The following is a 26,014-nucleotide window of genomic DNA, read 5'->3' as shown; positions in this document are numbered from 1 at the left end:
ATGGAGTATCACTGGGTATTATCAACCATACTCCTAGACAAACTCCCATACCCCCAAACAACTGGCCAATATAAAAATGAATAAAATGAACTCCATATTTTTGTGTGTGCTAGGGAGTGGGGTGTTCTGTTATTTTGTCTTATTGGTTTTTCTTTGTGTTTGTTTGGACTTTCTGTTTGAGTTTTTTGGTTTGTTTGTTTGTTTGTTTGTTTGTTTGTTTAAAAGAGAGAAAGAAAACTCTTGTCCACTATTACAAAAGCTTATCAGACAAAACCCCTCTAACTCAGTTAATGTACTAGATACATACGTTAAGCAAGTGTTCATGTGCACAAATTAAGAATACTCAAAAGAGAACTCTTCATAATAGTAACAAAGTAGAAAAAAACACAAATGTCTATTTACAACAGATAAAAGGCATAAATTATGTTACATTCAGTTATAAATTGATAAAAAAATATAAAAATACAATGACACATTTATATGCAAGGGTTAACATTTATGAATTTCTGCTCAAAAGAACACGCGCTGTACAAATAAATTGGAACAATACGTATATTAAATCTATGGCATCGAGGATTAGTTTAATGACTTCCCTTGGGGCAGGAGACCAGGAGATAGGACAAAGAGCGGCTCTGGGGTGGTGCATCAGGGTACATTAGCTACAGGGCCATGTTCTCTCTTCCAAAATTCACTGAATCATGCATTTAAGATCTGTGAACTTTTCCTTTATGTTTTACCTCAATACAAAGAGAACAAACACAGATTTTGCTAGTGAAACAGCTCTTTTCTCGACGTGCATGATATTGTCACAAAGATTTTCCATGTACTTTTTCAGACTTTAAGTGTAGTTTTTTATATGGTTAATTTATACTTACAATTCAAAACTCTACTTGCTATTAGCTTCTCTATTGTCTTTTCCTAAATTAGTCCATTATGAGTTACAGATTCTTACGTAAACTCTCCCAGTATTTGATCTTATTTCTATATGCTATATATTTAAATCTCCTAGATAGAATGAGAGAGTGTGTGTGTGTGTGTGTGTGTGTGTGTGTGTGTGTGTGTGTGTGTGTAGTTTTTCAGGATCTAATTTAGTCCCTTAAAATAAAGTTGATTTAGTTTAATCAGAAACTATTTTTCCTTTTATGTAAAAAAGAAAAATCTTTACCTCATAATTCACTTTTTGAAAAGTAAAATTAAGATACCATTTTGGTTTATGTCAGATGTACCTATACCAAATCTAATCTAAAAAATTGCCCAATTAATTTTTCTCTCTTTCCTTCTTTGCTGAGACAGTATTTGAGAGGTTTGGACAGCCATTACCCACTTGATAGCTTCATAAAAACACCAACATTGCAACCAAGTCCAAGGTAGGAACAGGCTAATTCTAGTTACTAAGCCTCAATTACAGTTCATTTTACTATTATCTTTCTAATATTTCATATTGGTGATGTACATGCCTTTAATCCTAACACTTAGGAGGCAGAAGCAGGCAGATCTCTGAGTCTGAGGCCAGCCTGGTCTACAGAGCAAGTTCTAGGACAGCCAGGACTATACACGGAAAGTCTGTCTTGAAAAACGAGAGAGAGAGAGAGAGAGAGAGAGAGAGAGAGAGAGAGAGAGAGAGAGAGAGAGAGAGAATGAGAGAGAGTGAGAGAGAGTGAGAGTGAGAGAGAGAGAGAGAGAGATTCTTACATCCTTCGAATTTAATAACGTAAGCCAATAGGAAAACAGAATTTGATATACTAACACTCTCTCTGTAAGCAACTGGTCAAGAATGCATTTGTTTTACAAAACAATGGATACTTTATTTTCATCTCAGTTCTCTAGATATTCCAGCCAGTGGTAACAGGACTTATAAGATGTCAAAAATTATTTATTAGTTCTTTGATAATTTTGTACAGTTTCTTTATCATATGCATCCCCTCCCAGATCTGCCCTCTCTCCTTTCCTGTCAAACTTTGGATCTTTTGTTAGACAAAGTCATCCTCTCAACTTATAAAGTCTTCAACACACAGGTCTAGACTGGCTATGGCCAACTTAACCATGGGTATCTGTAAGATGAGAGCCGGGAGATTTTATGCTACTTCTCGGCTTGCATACAAGCCTCACTTCACATTTATACCTCTGTGTTCCTGTAAAGCAGATCCTCCGTTCTCTTCATGTTACCATCTTCACAGGTTGAAAAGTTTATGTACAGTCTTCTTTGGACTCCTTCTTTTCCAATGATGGGATGGTTACTTTATCCATCTACTCTATTTTATCAACTTTCCCAATGTACCATACATACTGTGCAGGCCTTATGTCTTTTTGCGAAGCAGTCTTTATGAGTTGAAACAAGGGCTTACTTCAGCCCACGATGACTCCCACTAACAGCCCTTCTCTTCCTAACGCTCACTGAGCTGAGTCTACAGTTACAGATGCAATCAGGTAAACTTCTATACTGACCTTGAGAAAGCACACTTGCAGGGCTGTGTTGGTTCTACTGAGCTTTGCAGAAGTTGTTCTTCGAACCTCTGACAAACTTCCCAGAGATAACATCTCTCCCTACTGAACATGCTTTGAACATGAGGAATGAGAGGCTTACTATAATATTCTCTTAAATTCTTTTTTCTTCTTTTCTCTAAATCAAGGGGCCGGTCAACTTTTCTTAAAACAACCAACATCAAAGATTTGGGGCCCATGGGCCATAGAGTTTTATACTAACTACTCAATATAGAAAGTATACAAATGAATAGGCATGATGGTGCTAATAACACTGAGAAAAACAGGCAGCTAGTTTTGGGGACAGATTGCCAATTTGTTTTAAATACAACATCTAGACTCCACAGATCAGAATCATATTGAAATTCTCTTGAATTTGAAAGAATTCACTGACACTGGTACTGCAAACTTACCAATTAAAGCTGACATATGATGATGTATGCTTTAGAAATATGTGAGATAATAAGGCTTCAAAACTATGTTCATTATTTCTTGGGTAACCATAAAATGTAAGTGACTAGAAAACATTGGTAACTGCAAATCTATACATACACTTCTTAGTACAAGGGATGATATTCCCCCAACAATCACAAAAGACTAGCAAAGGTGAGTTACAAATCAAAGGCCAAGCACTGCATGAAAACTATACGAGTGAAAATGAAAGGATTTCCTTTTCTATTGTACACATGAGAAAACATACTTGAAGGTTTCTTTAAAGCACTTGACAGGACACATTTTATATCTAATCTTTATCATTTATTCTGGAACTTTAAACATTTAGAGTTGAAATCAATTTTAAGAAATATCTGAGCCCAGCGGTGGTGGCGCGTGTCTTTAGTTCCAGCACTTGGGAGGCAGAGGCAGGTGGATTTCTGTGAGTTCAAGGCCAGCCTGGTCTACAGAGTGAGTTCCAGGACAGGCTTCAAAGCTACACGGAGATACTCTTGTCTTAAAAAAAAAAAAAAAAAGAGAGAGAGAAAGCTTTGACCATTCTATATTATGTTTTAGAAATATAATGACCAATTAAATAAATTAAAATTTCATTTACCTGCCGGTTCCTCTCATCCATTATGCGTGTGATTTGTATTTTCTTCCGCCCCATTTTCAGGTAACTTTTCTTCCTTATATTCCAAATAATTAATTCAGAAGCTAATTTTCTTCAATATTCTAAAGCATCGTACACAGCTTCTATTATGTAACCTTCTAGTCCAAGGCTACCGCTGAAATTTTCTTGAAAATCTAGAAGAAAGCACAAATGAGAAAATTTCAATTCTGTACAACTTGTAAATCATTAAACGCTACAGAAACTTCAAATCTGCTCTTATGCTTACATAGTAAGCATTCTTTGGCCAGAATTTCTAGTTACCGAAATAGAGTAAGCAGGTTGAAGTCTTTGATTTTTACCCCTTAAAGTTCACCTGGATCTCTCTGTACCTTTACCGCTAAGCAAATGTAGTTACAGTATTCGAGGTTTTCACAATGCACATAATAATAGCAACAGCAACAACAATAGCCAATGTTGTTGAAACTTTTTGTATATGCCAGGCATTTTTCTAAGTATGGAAAAATCTCCGTTCAGTCATTTTTTTTTTTTTTGGTTTTTTGGGACAGGGTTTCTCTGTGTAGCTTTGTGCCTTTCCTGGATCTCGATCATTCATTCTTATCTAGATTCTCTTTAGTTAGACTTAATTATCCCTATTTTGTTAAATATGAAGATTAGGGATGCGTAGACACAGAAAAAGTTAAGTAACATGGCAAAAGTCATCTAGTAAAGGGGTAAACACTAAGATAACACTTCTGGAAGTCAGACTCTAGACACTTCTATCATCAGCAACACCCAATATTCTTTATTGCTCCAGATGACCTTCATGCAAAAGATAGCTAATATGAGTGGTTCTAATTTGCCCTTATAAATTCTTCTAAATCAATTTACCCTACAGTCAAATTTTAATACTATTCATCAGTCTACAAAGATACTACTATATAAGCTTTGTATTACTATACATTTAAGTAAAATACTATTTCTCTGAGCATTAAATGAATACCTCCTCATCTGTTAAGATTCAATTTGAACACAAAATTGAAATCCAGACCAAATTTTCAACTCTATCATGCAATTTTAGGGTCTGATTAAATGCAAATCTGCTTGAAAGCAATGGGCTTTCCTCGGTACATCCTTGCTTACTGATCTTCCCATGTTCATTGTTTTACTTTTTAATTTATACAATTGTAATATCTGCTACAATGATAACTTATTAACTCATCACTCACTTACAATAAATGTACTCCCAAACATCAAATCAAGAGTATTGATAAAATGCTCAATAGAGCTGGGGCTTTGAGGCACAACACTTGTCCAGCATGCTGGAAGCCCTAGGTTCAATCCCAAGTATAGCAGAAAAGGGAAAAAGAAAACAAGAGTGTGTGTGTGTGTGGGGGGGGGGGACACGACACAATGGAGCAAGAGACACAAGAGACAGAAAAGGTAGAGGGGTGTGTGTCAATAATACATGGTTCCTCATCATATAAAGTTCAGAGTCCACAAAGGCGAAACGATATCAAACCATCACACAAATGAATCCATACCATTCAAAACTGAAAATGTCATTTATCTGACCTATACCCAACTTGGATTTGCAGGTCAGAAGATGTTCACCTGAATATGAAGATATACATACAAGAGAACATTATATGCAGAGGCCCTGCAACAAGAGAGAAGGAAGGTTTAGGGACTCAAAGATGTGGGACCCAGGTAGATCTGCACTATCAGCAACTGTGCTGATTACTTTCTGTCAGCAGACACTTCCTTAGAGTCACTTAGGAAGAGGGAACCTCAACTGAGGAAGGGCCTCCAGCCTGTGGGCATGTCAAAGAACATTTTCTTAATGTTAACTGAGGCCCATTGTGGGCAGGCCATGCCTGGGTAGGTATGCCTAGGTTGTAAAAAACTGGCTGAGCAGACCAGAAAAGAAGTCAATAAGCAGTCTCCCTCTTTGGTCTCTGCTTCATTCAGCTCTTGCCTCCATGTCCCTGCCCTGGCTTCCCTGGACAATGAAATGTAAACTGTACGCTGAAATAAACCCTTTCCTCTCCAGGTTGATTTTGGTCGTGGGGCTTATCACAGCAACAGAAAGCTAACTAGGACACCAATGGAACTGGACTTATTCCAAATCATGTATGTTTCCTAACAGATCACACTCTAATTCCTACCATTAAAAAATGTGCCGGGCGGTGGTGGCACACGCCTTTAATCCCAGCACGCGGGAGGCAGAGGCAGGCAGATCTCTGTGAGTTCGAGGCCAGCCTGGACTACCAAGTGAGTTCCAGGAAAGGCGCAAAGCTACACAGACAAACCCTGTCTTGAAAAACCAAAAAAAAAAAAAAAAAAAAAAAAAAAAAAATGTGCACTGTGCTGGCAAGATAAATATTCACACACTTCACTGAAGAGATGTGACTACTGAAGTATGCAAGATCTTCTAGTGCCTCAAGATACACATATGTACTATCTCTATAGTTGGAACAATTATAAATGCCACTATGTAGCTAAGTATTTTGTCTCACAGTTGTGAAACAGGACCCTGGAAGTCAATCTTCCTCTTAGAACGAAAATAGTAAAGCTAAAAAGTAGTGTTTTAAGGCAATGAGCAACTTTCAACACATAATAATTTGCAGGTGTGAGATCTGGAAGAAACCAGTCTCTCTACTTCTGTTGTTGCTGGAGGAAATGGATTCTAAAACTACTGACTGAGACTGAGAAAGCCAACAGAGCTCCCAACACATCTACAAATGGAAGTGCAGAAACTAGATTCCAGGCCTGCCCAGGGGGATCAGCCCTAGGAAGCATACCAGGCACCTGGAAAGACTCCAAAGGTCTATCCCATGGACACAAAGATACTCAAGAAACAGAACATCATCCACATGGGAAGGACAACTACAGTCATTTCAACCCCAGGACAGAGTAAGGCAACCTGGACTAGTGAGAGCTATTAGTATAGCTACCGTTCAGTACCAAAGGAAACCGTGGCTCAAACACAACATCACCGGCAAATTCATGTAAAATACTAGAAATTTTAAAAAGACAAAAATAATTTTAAAGTGGAGTTGAAACTTACCTATATTAGATCAAAAAAATAGTGTTATCAGGAAGATTTTGGGTTAATGTGTTCTAAGAATTATTTTTAAATGAATTAAAAATGAAAGAATAAAAAATACAATTTTGAAAAGAAAAAAAACTTATGAAATGGTTTGATAACAGACTAGATAAAATTGAAGAAGCAAAAAATCAACAAACCAGAGCATAAGCAAGAAGAAACCATCTAGACTAAATGATATATATATTTTAAAAAAATCCGTGAGAATGAGAAACATAGAAAAGGGTATGAAAAATGAGAAGAAATGGAAAAAGGGTCCAGAAACACCCAGACAGAGCTAGAGAAATGGAAGGCAAACAGTGAGGAGAAATTACTTGAAAACATGGTAGCTAAGAACTTTCCAAACTTTCGAGGCCAGCCTGGTCTAGAGAGCGAGTTCCAGGAAAGGTGTAAAGGTACAGAGAAACCCTGTCTCGGAAAAAAGAAAAAAAAAAAAAGAACTTTCCAAACTACCATGATAGCAAGCCAGAGCTGAAATTCTACAGACCCTGACCAACTACTTCAATAATAAACACCCTGAGGTGCATAGGAGAAAGGCCACCAGTATAACCCCCACACAAAGAGCTTAAAGGAAGGGAAAGACGCTTTTTGAAAACATTTCCCAAAGAGCCATAAAATCTATACTCAGCTGATTTGTTGCAAAGTGCTACAAAGTAGGAGAGAGAATGCCAAACGAGAATTCTGCTATCTCAGAAAAATAAGCTTCCCACCCCACCCCCAAATGAAGGTCAAAACAGACACATTTCTAGGTGAGTAAGAAACAACATCATTCAGATTATATTGAAAGTGATCTCTTTAAATATAAGGAAAAATGGATAACAGATATGACTTGAGTAAGTACAAAAAGTTTAGTACAAGAAATAGAATACATAAACAATTCTACACAAATACTAACTAAAATGTTAACAGTAATACTTTGTAGGATTTAAAATATTAGAAGACACAAAATAATATTATTCAGGAGGGTAGCAAATGGAGTTAAAGTACTTTCAAATATTTTATTGATGAGCAAACAGGAAACTCTTTACTGAGCTGAATAAGTCAAGGGTACATGTCACCATCTCTAGGGTAAACCACTGCAAGAACAATAAAAAGTATGGGTAGCTAAAAACGTTACAAGACGGAGAAATGGATTAATGATTCAAAAGAAGGCAAAGAGGATAGAAACAGAAAGCAAACAGGAGGTGACACATTTAATCCAAGTATATGGGTATTTACATTAACTATAACTACATTAAACCTCTAAAAAAGATAACAGAACCCCATTTACAAACAAACCTCATTTTCTGAGAATTACAGAGGTGGTACTTAACATGAGGCTACAAGCAGAAAGAAAGACACACTGTGTAAACACAAACAAAGGAAAGCTTGATGCCATAGTTTATTATGGCAAACTTCAAGGCAGGACAGACACATACACAGGGATGAAGACACGGGACAATTTACAAAAAAGGTCTATTCAGGTCAGTGAAACGGCTCAGCGGGTAAAGGTGCTCTCGTGTAAGCCTGTCCACCTGAGTTCTATCTGTGGACCTATGACCACCATTATGTGCACCATAGCACACGTACAACACTCAGACACATATACACCACTACCACCATCACTACATAGTTTTGATTTTATATATGTGAATGTCTTGCCAGCGTGTATGTCTGTACATCATCTGTGAGTCTGATGCCCACAGAGGTCAGAAGAAGGCACTGGATTCCCAGGAGCTGGAGTTACAAACAGTTGTCATCCACCATGTGGGTATTAGGACTCAAACCTTAGTTCTCTTCAAGAGCAGCTAGTGTTCTTAACCTCCAAGCCATCTCTCCAGCCCTGTGCAATTTTTTTTGAAGTTCATTTTACCAGTAAGCTATAATATCTAATATCACATATAAGCAGATCTGATTATATATGGCACACAACTTTAATCCCAGCACTCAGGAGGCAGGGGCAGACGGATCTCTGAGTTCCAGGCCAGCCTCGTCTACACAGCAAGTTCCAGGGTAGGCAAGGCTACACCGAAACCCTGTCTCAAAAAAGAAAAAAAAAACCAAAATAAGATATTCTATGCAAAATTATAACCAAGAGCTTATTTGCTATTTTTAAGTGAGGAAATGATGTTGTACAATAAGTCATGCTCTCCAATCATTCCTCTTTTTAAAAAATTTAACAGAAATATAAAAAATGCCCATTCATAGAAGTAAATTATCCTGGTGAGGATGTAAAATGCTTACTACACAATTTAATGTGCAGTAACTTTCTCTCTGGTGTTTTCCCTGTTGACAACCAAGCACTTTTCAACATTTTTATACACTGCATAAGCTCAAGAAAAATTAAGGGCTAAAGAGAAAAAGGAAATCAGGCACATGCTCAAGACAAATGCACACGGCAGGCAATGGCTCAAAAGCTTTTAATATGCCATCCTGCCAGCAACATCAGAGACACACTCTCCTACAGTACAGGAACTTTAAAATGTCTACATCAGAGTTCAATGTTCTACCAACTGCTTTGAGGATATAGTTTCTCATATAGTTTTACTACTGTACTGAATTTTACTTCTATACAAATGGACTTTCCAAATAAACTAGGTAAGAAACAGAAATCTGACTGTAAACAAAGCCAATCCCCAAAGGCCTGTCTGAAACCAGTTGTAGTAAGATTTTAGCAGAGCATTCTTAGCAACTCATGGAACAAACAGTTCAAAATGAATGAGACACAACCAGGTCAACAATCTCAGTGACACACAGAACACTGTATATATGACTGCAGAAAATACTTTCTTTATAATCACATATAAAACTTGCCAAGCGATTACATATCAGATCAAAGGACAGACATGTACAACAAAAATTTAACCTCAAAACCTGTGTGTGTGTGTGTGTGTGTGTGTGTGTGTGTGTGTACAAGGATCAAACTTCTAAAAGATCCATACTTTAAAGAATGAGAGCTATAAAACGTTTTTTATGAAATGTATTAGGATATAATACCAACATACCAAACAGTTCTACATACTTAATGTGAAATAAAGTATATTAGTCAAGGAAATAAAAAACTAATATTTTAAAACACTAGTCACAAATATTATTCATGGACTGTAAAACTTTACATATTAAGATGTCAATACTAGGTAAAGCAATCTACAAATACAATGCAATTATATCAAAATCCTCATATTTTTGTAGCATTTAAAAAAGTCACTCTGGCCGGGCGGTGGTGGCGCACGCCTTTAATCCCAGCACTCGGGAGGCAGAGCCAGGCGAATCTCTGTGAGTTCGAGGCCAGCCTGGGCTACCAAGTGAGTTCCAGGAAAGGCGCAAAGCTACACAGAGAAACCCTGTCTCGAAAAACCAAAAAAAAAAAAGTCACTCTGCATCTATACTGAACCTCAAAGGAATCCAATCAGTAAAAGTAGTCTTGAAAAACACTGAAACTGGAGGACTCACTTTTTATTATTTCAAAATTTACTAAAGTCACAAATTGAAATAATGTTGCATAAGCCAGAGGAAGACATGCAGACTAATTGAATAGAATAGAAGACCCAGAAATAAAAATAAATGGATGATTCTTAACAAAAATACCAAGATCATTCAATAGCAAAGAACATCCTTTCAAACAACTTGAGAAAGTAGATGCCCACAAAGAAGAATCATCTGCGTGCTTACCTAATGCCACATACAAACATCAACTCAAAATCAATCTGAAATTGAAATCTATACCTAACTGCTAAAACTGTAAAACTCTTAGAAGAAAACAGAAAAGGCTTCCAGAAACTGAATTGACAGTGACTTCTTAGTCACAACACCAAAACCACAACAAATTAAGGAAGAACAAACAAGACTTCACTGAAATTAAAAGCATGGAGGCTAGGATTAAAATTAATGAGTAAAGCACCTGCCACCCAACCACCAGAACCAGAGTTTGTATCCTCAAACTCTACCCAAAGCCAGGTAGACATGACAGCGGCCTAGAGTCAGTACACAGGAGGAAGCTCTGCATTCAGCAACAGATCCCTGCCTCGATAGAGAGTCACCAAAGAGGACACCAGATGTCAAGGAACCTCAGACCTCCATATGCACTGCACAGGTGCACCCACACAAATGTGACACACAAACACGCATGCACACCATACACACATATATACAAAATAAATAAATACATCTCAATGAACACTACTAGCAGAAGAATAAGAGAGCAACCCAAAGAAAAGAATAAACACTATATATATGACATGGGAATAGTATCCAAAATATATAAAGAATTCCCAAAATCCAAAAGCAAAAAGATCCAATTTAAAAATGGGCAAAAGATATGACAGGCAAGATGTCTCAGTAGATAAAGACATTTGCAACTAGCCTGATGATCTGAATTCAATCCCTGGAACTCACAGAGTAAATAAAGGAGTGAGTCAACTATGGGCAAAGGAAAGCTAAAAGAGTGGGAGCTCATGAAATCCCTACAGCTCTTGGGAAGCTAAGACAGAATGAACAATACAAGTTGAAGGACAGTTTTGGATATATAATGAGTTCCAGGACAGCTTTGACTACAGAATAAAATCCTGTCTCAAGAGAGGGAGCAGGGAGGACCATAGACATCTATTTCTCAAAAGATGGATAAATGGTCAGTAAACATATGAAAAAAGGCTTAACATCACTAATTACTAGGCAAATGCAAATTAAAACCACAATGAAAACCCTCTCTACATACATTCAGATGACTATTTACATGTTATTATGGGGGTGGGCGGAGAGAACATGTGTCATGATTGAGTGTGAAGATCCACCATGTGGGCTCCAGGGATGAAACTCAAGCCATTAGGCTTGGTAGAAAGTACTTTTACTCACCCAACCATCTTGCCAAGCCAAAATTACTACTACTTTTTTAAAGTATAAAAAGGAAATGTTAACATGCCTATAGAACTGAGACCCTTGTTGATTTATGGGAATACAAAACACAGCAGCTGCTGTGGTATTTTGTTGTTGTTGTTGTTTTGTTTTTTAAGTATACAGATGCTTAAAAAAAAAAAAAAAAGAACTACCATTTGACCCAACAATTTCACTTCCAGATATGTAAGTTAAGGAATCTAAAGTATAAACTGATACATGCACACCAATGTTCACGGGAGTAGTATTTATAATAGTCTAAAGAAAAAGAGGGCCAGCGAGATGGCTCAGTGAATAAAGAAGGGGCTTGCCACCAAGCCCAAGGATCTGTGTTGGATCCCTGGTACACACATATAGAAGATGAGAAACGACTACCATTGTCTTCAGACTTCCATGTACTCAGTGTGGCATGTGCAAACCCATTGTCTGTCTGTCTGCCTCTCCCTCTCCCCTCGCCTCAAATAAATGAACAAATAATTTAAAAACAATGGCGAAACAACCCAATGTCCATAAGTATTTGAATGGATAAATAAAATATGGTACACATGCACAGAAATGTGCACACACACACACACGCACACACACACACACACACACACACACACACACACACAGAGAGTTATATGTCCTTTAAAACTTTGGGGGAAAGGGATCCTTTTATATATTGTATTATAATGCGGAGCAACAATGAAGATAGGTGCTAAGGAAACGAAGTTAGTCACAGGAGAGTCACACACAGAGGCAGAAGGTTGGATGGTAATTACCAGGCACTGGAGGGAAGGAAGAATTTGTGAATAAGGAATTATCATTTATTAGGTACAGAATTTAGGTGTGGGAAGATGTAAACATTCTTGATATGGATATATGGAAACACAGATCTACTTAATTTCAAAACATACAAATCCTAAAACAAAAATGCAAATACATGACTTTAAAATAACTGCAAGAATCAAATTTCATTAATTCTAAATAAAGATTAACAACCACCAACTCTTTGGGATCAAATAACTGATTTTTCTATATAAAGTACAGCTAAAGGTTTTATTAAAAAGATAACATTTAGAATCATCCTTGTATGATGTTCTCATACAAAGTAAATACTGTACCTTTCCTTAGGTGGAAGGAAGAATCTCTCTAATTAAATCTCAAAAGTCTCATAATTGTATTCAGGCAACACAGAAAAAATTACTTTAAACTTTTTGATAACTGAAAATTATCTGGGTCTTTGAAACTCAGGAATTACATTTTTAAAAAAACATTGCCAACTCAGATATACTCTCCTAATTTAAGATATATCACAGAATCGAGCATTCATGATAAGAGTGAAATATCTTAAGAATAATTATGTCCACTATTTGAAGAAAGCTTGCTAAGTAAATAAATATTTAAAGGTTGGAGAGATGGCTGTAGTTAGGAGCACTTGTAGCTCTTGCAGAGGACTGAGGTTGGATTCCCAGCATCCACCTAATGGTTCACCAACATTCCTAACTCCAATTCCCTTGGTGCCTTCTTCAAACCTCCACAAGCACCAAGCATTCATGTGCCGTACACACATTCAGGCAGGCAAAACACTCATACATAAAATAAAAAGAATAATCTAACTTAAAATTTTAAAAGTATTTTAACTGCACAGATTTTAAAAATAAATTAAAATCTTATTACTAAATTTGGCTGAGTATCAAATTGAGCTAATCAAAAGTCTCTACTTTTGTGATTCTAGTGAACCAATCAAATACCAAATGTTTCAAAAGCTACTAAATCAAACTATGGAATAAAACAATTACATATAAACAATCAACAACTGAACCCTTTTATTAGGAGGAAATCTTTAGTAATTCACTACTTCTTCAATCAAACTTAAGGATTCCATTTTGAACATATTAAACTTGAGGCAGCCATGGACAGGTAGAAATATCAATGGGAAACTCAACCTAAGACTCATTCTACAGTGCTAAAAATTATACATTTGGAGTCTCTAGAATATGGGCAAACTGATGAGACAAAATATGAACTGGAAAGAAAATGAAGTCCACCCCCAGGAACAAAAATATTTATTTCTGTTACATAGTAACAACTCCAAACTATGCTGCAGACATGAAGTTTGTGAACAACTGAGTCGACACTCAACACTCAAACATGGCAGTAAGAAATGGACTCTCAACTTACCTTTAAAACTCCATTTCAAGTCTACTTTCAGGACTTAGTACAGGGAAGTAACAACCAACAAAGTGGCAAGAGACACCTGTAGAGTGTGCTCCTGCCCCTGCAATGCAAACAATGGAGCCGTGGGAAAGCAGGGACAGAGCACACAGCCATGGCCTGTCCATGTATCAACTATCACAGCCACTAAAAGGGCTGAACAACCAACAGCATACGTTCACAACAGCCACTAAAAGGGCTGAACAACCAACAGCATACGTTCACAACAGCCACTAAAAGGGCTGAACAACCAACCAACAGCATACGTTCACAGCGTATTTTTGTTTGTAGACAATGGTTTTGCTTCTAAAATTCTGTGGATAAAAGATAAAATACTAAATGACATAAGCGAGGAAACTGAAAGTAGTGACTTCTGGGAAGTTTTTTCAGTGTTTTCATTTAATATAATTACTGTGATGAGAAAACAGTACTACAAACAAAAACTATAGCTGCCTTTACAATTATGACAGAAAAAAGTCCTGAGAGCAAAAGCGTCTTTAAGAATCAACTTTAAACATTACCAAACTATCGCTTCTACTTCAGCACCTTGTGCAGTTTCCGGGCTCTGCTTCTTCACAACATGTTACAATTTCAATGCATTAGCTGACTGAGACAGCATACCACACTGTGAATGAGAATACCCAGATCCTACTAGCCCCAAACATATAATACCATCAAACTAGCAAGAGATCTTGGCAATTTCTAAGTGAAAATAACTTTTTTAACAAGAAAGTTTAAAGTAAATGCATTATATGCATCATGGAGGCTAAAATAAAACTCTCAGATATTTGGTGTGATGTAATCCAAATATAAGTATTACTACTAAAAACTATCTATTTATTGTATAATGTTATTAATATTTATGATCCCAAGCCAAAATGAGTATTAATATTTCTTTACCTATACAACAGAAATCAGAAAACATAAAATGGAAAACATTTCATAATTTATTTTCAATAATTGGAAGAAAACCTGTATATGTAAAAAGTTATAAACCTCATACACACAAAAACTAGAAATAAATACTATGAAAACATAAAAATTTTTGTTTTAAGTATAAGCAGCTCCTTTCATTTGACCCCCCCCCATTTACTGTATGTTATCAAGAAAGAAAGAAAGAAAGAAAGAAAGAAAGAAAGAAAGAAAGAAAGAAAGAAAGAGAGTACTGCCTAGGTCACTATCGTTCTGTGACTCACTTTAATCAGAGCTTGTCCTTTACAAACATCAATAAAGCTGCCTTTAAAAGTACCTTATAATTTTCAAACCATCTTAGAAATCATTGTATCTCCTTCAGCAAAGAAAATGAAATCTACAGACAATGACCAGTCCAAACTTTTAGTTAGAATATCAAGAACTTAGCAATTAAAATATTCAATAACTTAGCAAACTTCTAATCATTAGTATACCAATTTTCCAAATTATGCACTACTCTGCACTGTTATCCACACTATTTTTTCTTTATATCAATCTCCTCTTTTGCTTTTAGTAAACATATATGAATAAACATTATTATTTTATAAAAAAAAAAAAACTAGTATAATTTGCCATAGTAGGCAATGGCCTCAAACACAATAAAAAAATAATTAAAGCAAAATGGAAAAAAATTACTAGTTATGTGTATCTATCTGTATATCATGATATACTTATCATAATTATATAGTAAAAATATGTAACATACATATATTTACTTCATTATAACTAACAGTAATAGCAAATCCAAACACTTGATTTATAAAAAAAAAAAAATGTACACACAAGAAAGGGAAATGTTGGGCAATCTTTTTTTTATAAGATTAGAATACTGAAAATTAATTCCAAATCAAGAAAATAGCTTTTACTCAAAACTTTTGCCTCAGGTGATTTCCAGAGCCCTTTTCCTAAATCTGAAAACACGGCTTGCAATTTTCAAACAGTGATGGGAAAGAGGTATTACTTCCATCTATCTCTGCCATACATTTTGGTTAAAAGATTCTTTGAAGTTTTTTGAAGTAACAGCCTTGCTCTCTATACTGCTGTTGGTCTCACACTAACAAAGGTTTGCCTGAGTTTCCTGAGTGCTGGAACTGTTAAGTACATGCTACCACACCCGGCTTTGTAAAAGGCCAGGCATGGTAAATGACTTTTTAAAAAGTCCTTTATCAGGCCTTGCTAGTATGTTTTCATAGTGCATCCATATAGAAATACTGTTTTAGTCTCGCAGACTCTTTATAAAATTGATACATGAAACAGTAGCACAGGCAGTAAATTACTACCTCAAAGTCACAGATACTACATTCTAACAGAAGTTCAGAAACTAAAGCCCTGCGGTGGAGAGATGATTCTATGGTTGAGTGCTTACTGCTCTTCTAATGGACGTGAGTGAAGTTCCCAGCATCCACCTCAAGTGGCTCACAACCATTTGTAACTCCAGCTCCAGAGGTTCTAATGCACTCACGCTCGCTCTCGCGTTCGCGCTCTCGCTCTCTCTCTCTCTCTCTCTCTCTCTCTCTCTCTCTCTCTCTCTCTCTCTCTCTCTCTCTCTCTCTCTCTCTCTCTCTCTCTCTCTCTCTCTGTTTCTCTCTCTGTCTCTCTCTTTGTCTCTCTCTGTCACACACACACACACACACACACACACACACACACACACACACACACACACACACACACTTTTCTTACTAAGGAACCCAAGCCTTTTCATTAGTTCTTCAGAAAGACTAGTTTCAAGTGTCACGCGCCAGCTTTGTCCTGGGGTCCAGGACTAGCGAAACAATAATCTGCAATCCTAATCTTATCTCAGAAATCACTCACTTGGCTACTAGCTTATGGCAGGAAAAGAAGTTAAGAATATCAACCCCAGAGACTTAAATAAGCTCCAGAATTGTCATAGCCTGATACTTTCCTTCCTTCCATTTTCCAGTCTCAGTGGTCATGCCAAGGATGGCACAAGCCTTGAATGTGTAGCTGTTAACTCCTATTTGCCCACACTTTGAGATAAAGATCTTAATCTAGCTTACCTATCCTTTCTTTTTTCGTGTTTAATTTTTATTACTTATAGCAGCTTTAAGTTTACAATTAAATTAATAGAAATATACAAAGCTTTCTGCAATACAGAATATACAATGTGTTTAGCCCTTTACATTGTCAGTAATACCTACCAGGTTAGGATTCTTATTATAACTAATAGTACTACACTGATATATCATTTCAACCACAGCACTTTACTGACATCAGAGTTCACTCTTGGTGTTATGCGTTTTATGGATTTGTATGAACATATAATGGAACGTACTCACCATTTACAGTGTATCACTGTGTTTACTATTTAAAAAAAAAAATCCTTACTCTTCTACACATCTCTCCCTCTTCACTGACTCCTGGAAATCACTCATCATTTTATTAACCTCAGAATTTTATCTTTCCCAGAATGTCATATCATTTAAGTCACATAGAATACATCCTTTTCAGACCGGCTTCTTCCACTTAGTAATATAATCTTTGCTCTGTCTTTTCACAGCTTGAAAACTCATTTTTAAAATTCAGTTAAAACAGAGGGGCTACAGAGATGGTTCAGCAGTTGGTTTGGTCCCAGCACCCACACAGCTGCTCTCAGCTCTGGAAACAGTTCCAGGGGATGGGATGCCTCTTCTGACCTCCGTGGGCACTAGCCACACACATAGTACACATAATACATACACTTAAGTGCACATACATACACATAAAAAAATAGTAAGTAAAAAATTTTTAAGTTCAATTAAAACACAATTACAAGCCAAGGGCTGTTACGCAGAGAAACCCTGTCTTGGGGCGGGGTGGGGGGGTGGGGGGTGGGGGGATTACAGAGCTAGAGCACAAACATGCTTCTCTAGGATCTAGTAGGGTGATCTAGTTTGTCTAGTCCTCCCATATTTACCCTACCAAACTGCAGTCTTGGATCTGAATGCATATCCTGCACATGAGCCCAGTCCCATGTTAACCAGGCCACACTGCACCTAAGCCATACAGTCAACCTCTAAGTCCAACTCAACCAACCTATACAGTCTCTCTTCTGCCCCAACCTACCTTGCCCATATCAGACACAGAATTAACAAAAGATGTCCACATGCCTAGATCTTATCACAAATACACAAACAATATGAAAGCACAAGGCAGTATCACACCCCCCAAACCCATCAGTCCCACAGAAATGTCTGCCAGTGAGAATTACCTAGATGAACCCCAGGACATAGGATTGAAAAGAACAATTATAAAATTCATCAAAGAATTGAAGGCATTTAAAGACAAAAAGTAGCAGCTTAAGGAACTTAAAGAGAAACAACTCAAAGACAATAAATGCCTGAATGATGCCAAAGCAAAACAAAACCACCCAAATGATGGAAATGACAAAGATAATCCAGAATTTGAAAATGTAATTCAATAAAGAGATAGAAATATTGAAGATGATTCAAGCTAAAATGAAGAAGGAATTTAAACCCAATAACCCAACAAGACAACTCATAGGAAAGCCTCAATGTAGAATGAATTAAGCAGAAGAAAGAATATCAGGACTTGAAGTAGATCTAGACAAAATACAATGTGTGAGTGTGAGTGTGTGTGTGTGTGTGTGTGGGTGTGTGTGTGTGTGTGTAAGGAAAGGAACATAGAGGAAACGTGGGACACCATAAAAAAAACCAAAGCTTCAAATTATAGGAATAGATGAGGAGAAGACTCCCAAGTCAATGGCATATACCAAATTTTCAACTAGATCACAGAAGAAAACTTTCCCAAACTTAGGAAGACATACCCATATAGATACAAGAAGCACATAAAACACCAACAGACAAGATCAGAAAAGACATTTCATAGTTATAACATTAAGTATACAGAACAAAGAAAGTGTAGAAAGCTACAAGAAAAAAAATGAGTCGCATATAAAGAAAAGCTCATCAGAATAATGAATGATTTCTCAGTGGAAACTTTAAAAGCCAGAAGAGTCTGCAGCAATTCATCCAAGTCCAAGTCCTTTAAGACTATGATGGCCAACCTACACTAATACACCCAGCAAAACTATCTGCCATAGTTGGAGAAATAAAAATTTTCCATGATATAAACTACCTAAAAAATATTTATATCTAATAAACCAAACCTAAAGAAATAACCGGAAGCAATATTTGGGGCTGAATGGAGGAATGAACATAGACAAGAGACTATCAACAGAAATACTAGGGCATAATTACTAAAATACAAAGTAACACTGAAAACACAAAACAACATCAAAAATCAACAACACACCAACTGCATCAACACATAGCTTTTAATAATAACTTTAAATATTAATAGACTCAATTCTCCACTCAAAAGACACAGGCTGGCTAAATGGATCAAGAAATAAAATTCACCTATCTGGTGTCTGCAAGAAACACATCTTAGTTTTCAAACTAGGCACTGTCTTAAAATAAAAGGATGAACAAAAGCATTCTAATGAAATGGAACCAAGAAACAAGCAAATGTCACTATCCTAATATCTGATAAAATAAACTTCAAACTAAAATTAATCAGAAGTGATCAACAATAGCACTCATTCTAATCAAGGGAAGGGTTTACCAAGAAACATTACTGTACTAAATATACATACACCAAACTCAGGGGCGTCCAATTTCATTTAAAATGTACTACTGGAATTAAATGCACAAATTAACATCAACCCACTAATAAAGAGTACGAAAATTAAATAGCCCACTTTCTCCAGTAGATAGGTCTTCTGGAAAAGAAAGCAGTGAGACATCAGAACTAACTGACAGCCTACACATCAGATAGTCAAAAGTTATCTACAGAATATTTCACTCAAACACCAAAGAATATATATACTGTTTGTTTGTTTTTGAGACAGGATTCCTCTGAAGAATATATATTCTACACAGCAGCACAAGGAAGTTTCTCTACAACAGACCTCATCCTGGGCCACAAAACCCAATCTCTGCAAATTCAGAAAGATGCAATAACTCTTATGTATCCTATCTAACCATAATACAATAAAACTGAAAATTTACAGCAAATAAATCTCCAGTAAAAACATAAACTTATGGAGATTAAACAACTCATTACAGAATGGGTCAAATTAGAAAAAAAAAATTCCTCTGACTAAATGAAAACACAACACAACAAAACCCTAAGACACAGTGAAAGCAGTCCTATGAGGTATTGTATAGTTCTAAATGCCTAAAGTCCTGGAAATAGCACAAATAAACGACTTAATGATGCATATCTCAAAAATTTGGAAAAACAACAACCAAATCCAAATGAAGTCAACTGCAAGAACTACTAAAAATCACAGCAGAAATTAATAAAATAGAAACAAAGGAAACAACAAAAATACACACAGACACACACAAATCAATGACTCTAAGTGCTAGTTCTTTAAGGAGATAAACAAGATCGACAGACTCTTGGCCCAACTAAACAAAAGAAAGAGGACCCAAATTAACAAAATCAGAAATAAACAGGGAAGCATTACAATAGACACCAAAGAAATTCAGAAGATTGTAAGGAATAATTTAAAAACCTGTATTCCGCCGGGCGGTGGTGGCGCACGCCTTTAATCCCAGCACTCGGGAGGCAGAGCCAGGCGGATCTCTGTGAGTTCGAGGCCAGCCTGGGCTACCAAGTGAGTTCCAGGAAAGGCGCAAAGCTACACAGAGAAACCCTGTCTCGAAAAACCAAAAAAAAAAAAAAAAAAAAAAAAAACAAAACAAAAAAAAACCTGTATTCCACTAAGTTGAAAAAACTAAAAAACTAAAAAAAAAAAAAAAAGATGAATTTCTAAAGTCAGCCAAACCACCAAAATTAAAAAAATATCATCAAGAGCAACCTCAACAGAACCATAGCAGATGAGAAGACTGAAGCAGTAATAAAAGCCTTACACCTAAAGTCCAGAACCAGACGAATCCACAACAAAATTCTACCAGACTTTAAAAGGCTCTACAATCAATCCATCTTAAACTAGTCAAAACGTAAAAACAGTAGTATTGTCTGATTCCTTCTATGAAGCCAGTATTATTTTAATACAAAAACCAGGTAAAATTACAACAACAAAACCCTACAGACCAATATCCCTGATGAACATAAATTCAAAAAAGCTCAATGATACAAACATATAGTAAAAAGATTATCCATCATGACTTAGCTGACTTTATACCAAAGTTACAGGGATGGTTCAAATCAGACAAGTCAATAAATGTAATATACCACATAAACTGACTTAAAGACAAAAATCACATGACTTATCTATAGATTCAGAAAAAACCTTTGACATATCCAACAAGCCTTCATGATAAAAGTCTGAAAGAGAATAGGACTAGAGGGAACATACCTCAACATAATAAATGCTGTGTATGTGAGAAACCCAAGGCCCACATCATCCTATATGGAAGAAAGACTTGAAGCAATACCACTGAAATCAGGAACAAGAAAGACAGGGCTATATAAGAAAGTCAAACTATCTTCATTTGCAGATATGATATTATACATTAGAGTTCCCCAAAATTCTACCAGAGAACTTCTAAAAACAAACAAATTCTGCAATATGGCAGGATAAACAATCAACTTCACAGATCAATAGCTTTTCTATACAATACCAACAAACATATAGAAAAAGAGATCATAGGCATACTTCCATGAACAATAGCCTCAATGAAAATAAAACATCTAAGAATAAACCTAACCAAGGAGGTGAAGGATTTTTACAATGAAAAATTTAAACCTCTGAAGAAAGAGAGAAAGACACTAGAAAATGGAAAGACATCCCTTGCTCATGGATTGGTGGAGTTAATATTGTGAAAATGTCCATTCTACCAAAAGCTATTTACAAATTCAATGCTCACAATCAAACTCCCCATCTCACTCTTCATAGAAATAGAAAAACTATCCTAAGATTCATATAGAACCACAAAAGGGCCCAGACAGACAGAACAATCCTGGGCAAAAAATAACAATGCTGGAGGGATTATCATTCCTAAAGATTATATTACAGAGCAACAGTAATAAGAACAATATGGCACTGGCACACACACACACACACACACACACACACACACACACACACACACACGACATGTAGACCAATGAAGCAAAATAGAAGACTGACACATGAGTATATGTAACTTTGGCCACTTAATATTCAACAAAGAGCCAAAAATAACATACTGGAAAAAAAGAAAGCATCTTTAACAAATGGTGCTGGGAAAACTGCATATATACATGAGAAGAATAAAATCTGACCCATATTTATCATCTTGTACAAAATCTAATCCAAATGAATCACACCTAAATATGAAACCTCAAATACTGAAGCTGCTAGAAGGAAACACTGGCAGTGCCCTACAGTATATAAGTGTGTCAAAGGACTTTCTGAATAGAACTTCCAAGAATTAATCTCAACAACTGACATATGGGACATCATAAAACTAAAAAAAGTCTGGATAGCTAAAAAACAACTAAGTAAGAAGAAAGGCCTCAGAATGGGATAGAATCTTGGCTAGTTATACATCTGACAGAGGATTAACATCCAGAATTTATAAAGAACTCAAAAAAACAGAGTCAAAAGAAAAAAAAACAATCAAAAAATGGGCCTTGGATCTAAACAGAGTTCATTGCCCTAGCTGTGAGGTAATTGCTGTGGAATATTCCTTTTTTACACTGTGTGAAGATGTGTCACTATGATTGCTTTAATAAAGAGCTGAATGGCCAACAGCTAAACAGGAAGAGGTTAGGTGGGACTTTTGAGTATAAAGAGGCTGAGGGAAGAAAAAAGGTAGGGTTACCAGCTGAACGTAGAAGGAGCAAGACATGCAAAAGGAGTGGTAAAAGCCATGAGTCATATGGCAGCACCTAGATGAATAGAAATGGGTTAATTTTAGTTATAAGAGCCAGTTAGAAACAAGCCTAGGCTATAGGCTGAGCTTTCAAAATTAATAATAAGTCTCTGTGTCATGATTTGGAGTCTGGAGGCCCAAAACTGCTTGCTACAGTAAACATCAATCAAAACCCACTTTGACATTTCATCATACCCCAGTTAAAATAGGAAAGATCAACAAAACAACCACAACAAATGCTGGAGGAGGTGTGGGGTTAAGGAACCCTCATCCACTGTTGGTGGGATTGCACACTATTGAAGCCACTTTGAAAATCAGTGTGGCTAACTCTCAGAAAGCAAAAAATTAACCTATCATATAACCCATCCATACCACTCCTTGGCATATCCCCAAAGGACTTGAATTCCTCCTCCATAGATACTTGCTTAGCCACATTCACTGTTGCTCTAGTCACAACAGCTAGGAAATGTAAACAACTGACAAATGCATAATAAAAATGTGGTACATATATACACTACTGAATACTACTTAGTGGTAAAGAAAAATGAAATGATGAACTTTGCAGGTAAATGGATAGAACAAAAAAAGACATATTGAGGGAAGTAATGCAGACACATTAAGACAAATATCATATTCTTTCTCATCTGAGGCACGTAACTCCAAATTTTCAAATTTTCAAATGTGAGTACATAGTATGGAGCAATTGCATAAATCAGAAAAGTAAAAATGGACTACTGGAGGAGAGGAGGGCTAGAATAAGGGGAATAGCAGGTACAAGTGATCTGAAGTGGGAAATGGAGGAAACATAGGTTCTATTTAGGTATGGGGGTGGGAGAAGGGAAAGATAAACAGAGAAAGGAGGAGGAAAGTAAAATAACAGTAAAGATATCTGAAAAAGTCATAAGGAATCATGTTACTATCTACCTAAAAACACTTATAATACATGTAAGTCAGATAATATTCACACACAGTCTAAATGAAATTTCCCCATCTGGAATGACAATGCTTCCCACACAAGAGCCACAGACTATCTAACAAAAACCCCAACACCAGTATGAAAAGCCCTCTTTTGAATCATTAGTCACAGTTGTCCAAGAGACTCCCAAAAGGTTATAGGTTATTGCTATTCCCCTTGGGCTTCCCTAAGAGGTGGAAGGTTAGTTTCTGATGCTGAAGATACCATGCACTTTGTACACACAACCAGAGGACCCATGCTGGATCTGACCTGAAAGCACCATTCAAGGTTCCAAAGAAGGGAAGAAACCAATAGCTATGATGCCTATGAACCACAACAACCAACATGCCATGATAACCCTAAGAGTAAAGTAGTGGCACACATACCTTGGTGGTAACCAACAGCTCTCTAATTGGACTTAAGACTCTCTCAACAAGAGGAAAACCAAGTCTGGTTCTGGAAACCTAGTCAACTATCCAGGGCTAATGAAGTCACACATCTTGGAGGAGAACCTATAATCACCACTTTACTAAACCACCATGATCCCTAGCTACATTCTAAATATTTATCTTTATACCCACAGATAAGTGTACCTCAACACTCATCAAGGAAGCTTCGAAGCAAAAGTCCTGCTGAGTGAAAGAGGGGACAGAAAGATTGTAAGAGCCCGAAGAACAGGAAGTTTGCTATAAGATTGTGTCTCCTAAAAAGGTCAAGAAGCTACATCCATGAAGTTTCACCAGCATGGCTACCTAAACCTAAGCTGAACAAGGACAACAACAGACATGTTAACATGGAAGAAGAAAGTTCATGAAGCCTCAACCCTAAGTAAAGAATGATAGGTGATTAAGGAATGATGCATGTGAGAAATAGTCTTCCCAAGGAAAGAGTACACTATTTGGTTATTCAATATCAAATGGTCAGCCCTGAAAACATAGATACAAGTAACATTGTAGAGACTGAACAGATTGTATTTAAATATTTAGGAATTCAAACATGCGCGCGCGCGCACACACACACACACACACACACACACACACACACACACACACACACATTAAAGAAAGAAAAAGAGACCATGAATTTGAATTAGAGCAAAAGGAATGGTATGTGGGAGGGAGGAAAGGAATGAAGAAATGATGTAATTACATTATAACCTCAAAAACTTTATAAATACAACCATTTTCATGCCCCCCAAATTCCTTTCAAATTCATGGCCTCTTATTCCTTAATTATGATTGCTACATACATATGTGCAAATAACTGATGTAACCTGATGAGTCCATTTAGTATTGCTTGTATGAATATTTTTCAGGGTACTTAGGATTGGATAACCACATAACGGGCTCATCTCTCGGGAAGATTAATTCTTACTCTCTGGGCAGTTTTTTAATTTCCTGTAGCTCTTCATCAGGGGTAGGGCCCTATAAATTTCCCCCTTTTATGTTGTCGTATCAACTGTTCAAGTCTTGTTTAAGCAACCGTATTATGAAGATGCCATGGGTGGCGCTTTCTTGCAGCAAACTTCCTGGTTCTCTGGCTCGTACTAACCCTTCCACTCCCTTCTATGCTCTTCTCCTTCTACCCTCCTCACCACTGAGCCACTTCTCCAGCCCTCTGAAAGAATTTATCTCATCTTTCAATGTAACTTTTAGCTCTATGTTTAAAAAGAATCTCAAATACATTTTAAAGTTTCAAGAACTGTATAGTAAACTCACTTCCCTGAGCCTTAGGTATAGGGCTGTGTTGTATATTAACTAGGGCTATGTATCCCACAATCAGTGTTCTCTGCATTTTGACTGCTTGTGGCTTTCTGTGATGGCCTCCATCAGCTGCGAAGACACTTGAGGAGTGGTAAGAGCTACACTTATCTGTGGGTACAGATGATAGTTAGGAATTATACTGGTTCATAAGGGGGGCAATAGCAGGTTCTCCTCTGAGATCTAGAACCTCACTAGCCATGCCTGGCTGGCTAAGTGGAAAATATCAGGCATGATTTCCATCCTGTTGAGCAGGCCTTAAGTCCAATTAGACAGCTACTGGTTATCACCAAGATTATAAGTGCTACTACTGGACCTTAAGGAATAGCTTGTCATCCTGATCATTGTTGTGGTTCACAGGCATCACAGCTAAGCAGGACTACTGAATGGTGTATCTATTCTCTTAACAATTAAAATTCATGGACATCTTAAAAGAACACGTGAAGCATGTCCTCATCAAGTATGCTTTTGTTAATTATCCTAATAATATTCTTTTCATCCTCTTTTATAACATAAAACACCAAGGAACTGGGATAGATTTATCATGTGGCATCTGTAGGAAAAACTTACAGTGTAAAGGGAAGCAGAGGTCAGATGTCATGAGATAGGGACTTTATTTTAAATGTAATAAAACCTAGCATTCGTTTTATCCTGGCTCTGTTTTTGTGTGACCTTGGAAATGTCCTTGACTTCTCTAAGCCTAGGTATAAGAATAACAATGTCTTCTGTATCATATTGGTCCACATTGGTAAGCATCAAACCAAGTGCTAGGCA

At 36.7% G+C, this 26,014-nt stretch overlaps 1 protein-coding gene across 7 annotated transcripts in view; it reads right to left on the bottom strand.

Moving 5' to 3' along the window:
- Positions 1–26,014, bottom strand: part of Mef2a (myocyte enhancer factor 2A) — a 135,585-nt gene that overhangs the window by 68,426 nt on the left and 41,145 nt on the right. For all 7 annotated transcript variants that reach the window (XM_052713347.1, XM_052713346.1, XM_052713353.1 and 4 more), the window contains one exon: positions 3,530–3,720. In XM_052713347.1, coding sequence (XP_052569307.1) covers positions 3,530–3,583 — 54 coding nt within the window. In that variant the 5' untranslated portion in view covers positions 3,584–3,720. The remainder of the gene's footprint in view (positions 1–3,529; positions 3,721–26,014) is intronic.

The sequence above is a fragment of the Peromyscus californicus genome, unplaced genomic scaffold (assembly GCF_007827085.1).
Source record: "Peromyscus californicus insignis strain IS unplaced genomic scaffold, ASM782708v3 Scaffold_4__1_contigs__length_199733344, whole genome shotgun sequence".
NCBI classification, from domain to species: Eukaryota; Metazoa; Chordata; class Mammalia; order Rodentia; family Cricetidae; genus Peromyscus; species Peromyscus californicus.
This window is presented reverse-complemented; position numbering and strand designations above follow the sequence as displayed.